Here is a 6,465-nt window from a genome sequence, read left to right as displayed (position 1 = left end):
TGTCTGTAAATGCTTGTGTATAAGTATGTGCATGTTCGTGTAAGTTTTTTTGAGTGAATGTGTTTGCTTCTGTATGTTCCTTGTGTGTTTGCCTAACATTTTTAAAATCTGTGTCATTGTGTGTATTACTGTGAATTTATGAGTCTAAACGTGTGTGTATTTATGTGTAATTGGCTTGAGTGTGTATGTTAAGTGTACATGTATATGTCTAGTGTGTGTAAGTTTGGGTATGTGTTTGCGTGCATGTTTTGTGTCTGTTAATGTGTGTGTCTGGGTGAGCATGTAAGTGTGTGCACGTGTGTAGTTGCCTGTGTAATGTGCAACTGTAAATGGCTTTGCATTTCTGTGTGAAGTACACATTGCGGTTCTATTTGCATATATGAGTGCAAATTTTGTGTGTGTAAGTATTGTGTTTGTATGTGAGTGTGACTGAATTTGTGATTATTTGTGTGTATGTGTATTCTTGTTTGTTTGAGTGTGAACGTCGTGTGAGAACTGTGTAAGTGCGAGCACTGTGTTGCGACTGTGCGCGCTGTGCCAGTGTGCATCTGGGTGCATGCGAGTGTATATATTGGTCTGTGCCTGCGGGCGCGCGTGTGAGCTGGTGAGCGCTGCCGCCGCGCGCCCGCACCGCCCGGCTTTCCGCCCCACCGCGGCGCGGGAGCAGAGGCGGCAGCCGGCCGGGCTGGCGGGCGAGGGTGGACGCGCGCGCCGGGGTGAGCGGCGCCGCCGTCACCGCCGCCGCGCTGACTTTGCCCTTTAAATCGGTCTCCAAGCCGATTACAGCTGATCTCCCACGTGACGTTTTACCTTCTGTCTCCCGGAGCGAATTGCCCGAAGACAGTCCTCCGCGGGCTGCCGCGCGTCGCGCCGCCCCAGCCCGCCGCGGGGCTCCGGCTCCCGCAACTTTGGGCGAAGCGGCGGCGGGCCGGGGCGCCCTCTCGGGGCCACTTTTCCACGCGGGCGTCGGGGGCTCCTGGGGCTCCGCTCGGCCAGGAGGGCGGCGGTCGCGGCCGAGAACGTGCCCTGGCCGCAGCCAAGCGCCCCCTCGGACCCGCGCGGCGCCGCGCCCCGAAGGCCGGCAGGGTGCCCTGCGCCCTGCGTCAGACAAGGGGGCGCCCTTCGCCCGGACCGCAGCGGGCGGGCCCCGGGGCGAGCCGGCCTGGAGATGGCTGCGAGGCACGGGTGAGCCCCCCGCGCCCTCACCATGCAGAAGAGCGTGCGCTACAACGAGGGGCACGCCCTGTACCTGGCCTTCCTGGCCCGCAAGGAGGGCACCAAACGCGGCTTCCTGAGCAAGAAGGCAGCCGACGCGAGTCGCTGGCACGAGAAGTGGTTCGCTCTCTACCAGAATGTGCTCTTCTACTTCGAGGGCGAGCAGAGCGGCCGCCCGGCGGGCATGTACCTCCTGGAGGGCTGCAGCTGCGAGCGGACGCCCGCGCCGCCCAGGGCCGGAGTCGGGCCGGGAGCCGCCCGGGACGCGCTGGACAAGCAGGTAGCACGCGCCCTCCCTCCTCCGTCTCCCTCCCTGCGGCCGCGGCACTCTTTCTCCTTCCAACCCTCGAGGTCTAGGGCTTGACCGAACGCGGGAACCGTGCTCCGAGATCCAGGGTCCCCCTGCGGTGTCAGGGGCAGGACATCTCCACGCGCCACCCCGTCTCCATCCCCTACCCCCCACCTCTGTGTAATCGGAACGGAGGCTCCGCTTTATTGCTTTCGCGACCCTGAAAGCGGTCAGGTCTTTTCAGGTTGTCAACCATCCATTTCTTCTCTAGACCTAGTTCGGAAGAATTTAGTGTGGTGACGTGTGTTGACACCTGTTGGGTTTAGACTGGCACGACAGAACTAACTTATTTGGAAAAGTTTGGTTTCTCCCTCACCCGGCTGGTGCGTGTCGGGGTTTTTTGTTTTGTTCTGTTTTTGTTTTTTGGAGGTTATTTTGCTTGCGCATGTTTGATCGCTCGCTGTGCAAGGGACAAGCGGGGCCTCCCAGGAAGGACAGGCACTTTCTTTTGGCGATTTTCAGTGTTTTGTGGTTTATGTCGGTTTACCTTGCTCACATTTGACCTGCTGGGTCTAATTATGGAGGTAAATGTGTATCCATTTCCCTCAGGATTAGTATTTGGTAGCCACATTCCTGTTATGGTTAAACCTGTGGGCATTTTTAGAGAACGCTTCTCTCTACTTTTAAATGAATGCTTCAAAAATAAATGTGACCTTTTTATCCTGGGTCATAATTTTATTAGTTTTGCTGTGTATGCGTTCGGGGAGGAAAAAGCAAACCCTCTAGATTCAGTAACTCCTGCCTTCCCCGCCCATTCCTGCAAATGCGAAATTTGTATTTTTTTTTCCTCCAGTCACCGTTCGCTAATAAAGTTAGAGCAGACTAATTTTATGCTCCCAAATGTTCTCACTTCGCTTCTAGATCTCCAGCTCGAAAAAAAGAGGCTGATTGTCTTTGCTGTTGAGTAAAAATGTTTCGCAGCTGAATTTCCCCTGCAGTTCAGACCAAACAGCTTCTCCTGCAAAAACCTGGCTGTGGGAGGCGCTAGCGATGGGATGATGAATAAGATGCCTACATAACCCCTCGGGCTCATAAAACAGTGTGTAAAATTAAGAGGGAGTTCAAACTAGATCAACCAGAAATTTTTTTTCCACTTTGGTTTCACTATAAATCATTAACAGATTGAACTGATTAAACTTGTTATATTGCACATGAATCTGATATTTAAAAAATACACCCTTTGGTTTTTGATGGCATGTTGCGGGTTATTTGAAAAGCTAATTTTCAGTTTTGTAGCTACAGATACTGGAAATAGAAGTTTACATTTCAAGTCATGCATTTTAGAATTTAAGTGCATGAAAAGGGTGTTGAGGAAGCAGATTTTCAGTATCTACTTTTTTTTTTTCCTCTTGGTGAGATTTTTTTTTTTAAAGGTATGTGTTCCAAGGCCCCCCAGGAGCCAAAACCAATAAGTTCTTAAGTGTTATTATGTGTAAAAGCAAATAGGTACTTTAAATTACCCTGAATATATATCATTGACTTAATTCCAAATTATTTTTTCTCCTTGTATTTATACTGATATCAGGAGATAAACACTTTCTTCTTCCTTTTCTTTCTTTCTTTCTTTCTTTCTTTCTTTCTTTCTTTCTTTCTTTTCCTTCCTTCCTTCCTTCCTTCCTTTTTCTTTTTGAGCTGGGGGTGTGAAGATGTTACTTGCTGCAACTTATCTGGCTGTCTGACTAGTTAACATATGAAAACCAGCATTTTTCTACTTGGATATTATCTGGACTCTCCTCTTCAGGACAGCTTTCTCTACACCACACTTTAATACATAAACATAACCTCCAAATAGTATGACTTTAATACCACTTTCTAATGGAAGTCCTGAACAGGTCTTCCTAGGGAAAAAAATTCTGTTTGCCATACAAGTCATGAGTATTTCTCACTCCTTCAGTACATCTTTAAGAGGATAGAAATTGGAACCCTTGGTACCTGTAGAAAAACTGAGAAGTAAAGAACAAGCATTTCAAAATGGATTAGGAATTGGATTGGGAAATCTGTCAGATTTTTGTCTTCGGTTAGGTTTGCTTCTGTGACTTAGGTTACCTTAGCAGATGGATGCTTCTCTCTAGCAGGGTCTGTCTGGGTGTGTCTGAAGAATTAAGGAGAAACTGCAAAGATAAGAAACAAGAAGAAACTTCTGCCTTAAACCTGCAGTTCCTGGTGTTGGTTCCCTTTCAGTTCATTTGTGATCCTCTGCGCTCACATTTTCTCAAGCACCTAGACTTGAAGCCGGCAAAGTTGAGACTCTGAGCGGGGTCCATCTTAAGCTCTGTTTCTCCAAGGCTGCTCCTGGAGCTTTCTGAGTAAATATCTCCATCAACCACATGAACGCTGTTGAAGGTTAGGGCTTGGAACAGGATTTAGCAAGGCAGAGTGGGTTTCCGCCACCATGTTGCCGTGACTTACATACCCCCGTCTCTTAACAATTCCTGTTTTTTTTCTGTGAATGAAACCCATTTCTTAATATTTAAAATTAAGAGTTTGGTTGAGAAGATTTCAAGTTGTCTTCCAATAATGACATCTCCTGTTTCTAATGTTGTAACAGCAGTGTGAGCTTTTGCTGTGTAGAGGATGTGACAGACCATTTCACAAGATTTAAAGTTTACCAGTCTCTGCGATAAATACTAAATCTGAGAAGCTGAAGACAAGCAGGTGATCAAAGCGGACATTCTAATAAATCAGTTAGGTTAGCAGATTTGCAAACCAATAGTAATATCATTGCTACAGGAGGAGACTTTCTTATTTACCCTGGAATGTGATGTAATGCTGTTGACAGTTGCTTATAGTTATTGTAATTTTTGCTATAAAATGCCTCCAATCATTCTTAATGATGCTACTTATCCTTCAAATAGTTCTTAAACTCTGATAATTGTGTTTTTCAGTAAGTTATATAGTAAGAGGAAAACACTCATTGGTTTGCTGCTTCTAAATAATCCAAAGTAAGTAGGTTGACAAAAGAAAAAAAAATTAAGGTGCTTTTTTTTTTTTTTTAAACCACGGTTCAAGTGGTTTAAAAAAAAAAAAACTGTTTCCAGTTAAAAAAAAAAAAGTGTTTTTCCCTTTCCAAATGTGCCTAGGTTAAAGGGATATTTGCACTGCTCCCTTTTTTCAAGAATGTCCCAAAGATTTCACTTTGTAGGTCCTTGGTTGATGGCAAAGCTCTGATATCAAGTTTCCATAGTGGCTACTTTTTAGGTACTTTTAGTTACAGTGATAAAATCAAAATGAGTTCAGCTAAAAAAATTTCAAGTAGTGTGCCTTTTCTTGAACATGTGTGTTGGTGGCACTACTTTCTAAAGAAATCTCCATTTACGCGAAATGAAAGACTTAACTTTTCATTCTAGGTAAATGTGTTCAAGGGGAATGGGAACTTGAGTTTAATAAGTACCTTCTGTGGGCCAAGCTCTGTGTTATCCTCCGTTATTGCATCGAATTTGAACCTCACTTCAGCTCTTAGAAATTGCCTGTTGTCCTTTTTTCATTTGTACCTATGCCAGCACTGAGACTGAAAGCATTCTAGCGAGAGGAAGGTGATCCAAGTCCAGCTCTAGAAAAGAAAAATCTTGAAGAGTGCCGTAGGAAGGTGGCTACTTAAGTTGATTGAGCTTCAAGAAATTTAAAATCTGAGGGACACCTGGGTGACTCAGTCAGTTAAGCGTCTGCTTTCGGCTCAGGTTTTGATACTGCTGTCCTGGTCCTGTCTCCCTGTTCAGCTGGGAGTCTGCTTCTCCTTCTCCCTCTGCCCCTCCCCTTGCTAGTGTGTGCTCTCTCTCTCTCTCTCAAATAAATTAAAAAAAAAAAAGGAATTTAAAAATCTGAGTGGTATGGGGGTTGGAATTGTAGTATGTGAATCACTATTTTGTTTATTCCTATTTCCCTTTAAAAACTATTTCCAGGGCAGTTGCAATTCTTGGGGAATGTAACTGCAGACCACTGTATTTTTAAAGAAAAATGAGACTTATGTTTAAACAAACAATTTTACATGGCATTCATTTCCTTTGGTAAGGGATCTTTAAAAATATTTGCGCTGAGGGGAAAGTACACGTTGGTTAGTCTAATCTGCTTAAGAGACTGTATGTGTCTTCCCTGCTAGCAGGAGAGACATACAGGAACAAAGCCGTATTTATTTTTATTGTCCTAGTAATGTTAAATGTTCTGTTCACCCTGATTTCAGGCATTTTGGGTGTCAAACAGCTTAGTTCTGGAGGCTTGAAGTAGTAGACACTTGTCATATCTGTGATGAATTAAACATGTTAATTTAATTTTAAAGGGATTAAAGGTTATGCGATTTCCCCTGTCGCCTCCTTACTAGCCAGTCTTTTTAGTGCTCCTAACTTGACCGCAAGTGGAGGATTTTAATCATTTTATGGAAGTAGGCAGAGCTGTATGCCATCCCTGAAATACTCGTGGAGGGTAGGGAGTGTGGACGGTGGATATCCAGTCTCGTTCATGTCGTTTAATTGATATATAATAACCAGCTCACTATTTTCTCTTCAACCTTTGCTTATTGAATGTAAGTGAAGGGAAAATGGAATAAAAATATTAATTACATCTTACAAAGTGTTTTAAAACATAATTTAAGGGAGAGAAATGATTTATTAGTGGCACTTTCAAACTTAAATGACAAATAATCCGTGGATTAGCAAAATGTAGTTACTTTAATTTTGGCTACACTAAACTTTACCGTTTATATTATTGTAACATAATTTTTTTCTTTGAGAATTAAAAAATAGAGGTATTTTCCTCTCACTGGGTGGCGGTAAGTTGTAAAGCATGTGTGATAACCACAGGTTTCTGCTTTTAGCAACAAATGTTAATAATTGGTTCAAACAATTGATATTGCTGTATGTTTAATACCGATTATATTTTTAGGTTGATTTTGTCCATGTTTTTCAGTA

At 44.0% G+C, this 6,465-nt stretch overlaps 1 protein-coding gene across 1 annotated transcript in view; it reads left to right on the top strand.

Moving 5' to 3' along the window:
* The first annotated feature begins 673 nt into the window (after positions 1–673).
* Positions 674–6,465, top strand: part of RASGRF2 (Ras protein specific guanine nucleotide releasing factor 2) — a 247,608-nt gene continuing 241,816 nt past the window's right edge. Inside the window, exon 1 of the mRNA XM_032847493.1 lies at positions 674–1,495. Coding sequence (XP_032703384.1) covers positions 1,208–1,495 — 288 coding nt within the window. The 5' untranslated portion in view covers positions 674–1,207. The remainder of the gene's footprint in view (positions 1,496–6,465) is intronic.

Source organism: Lontra canadensis, unplaced genomic scaffold (genome assembly GCF_010015895.1).
Source record: "Lontra canadensis isolate GAN:19392208 unplaced genomic scaffold, GSC_riverotter_1.0 scaffold4, whole genome shotgun sequence".
Lineage (NCBI taxonomy): Eukaryota > Metazoa > Chordata > Mammalia > Carnivora > Mustelidae > Lontra > Lontra canadensis.
Note: the sequence above shows the minus strand (reverse complement) of the source record. Positions and strands in the feature narration are given on the sequence as shown.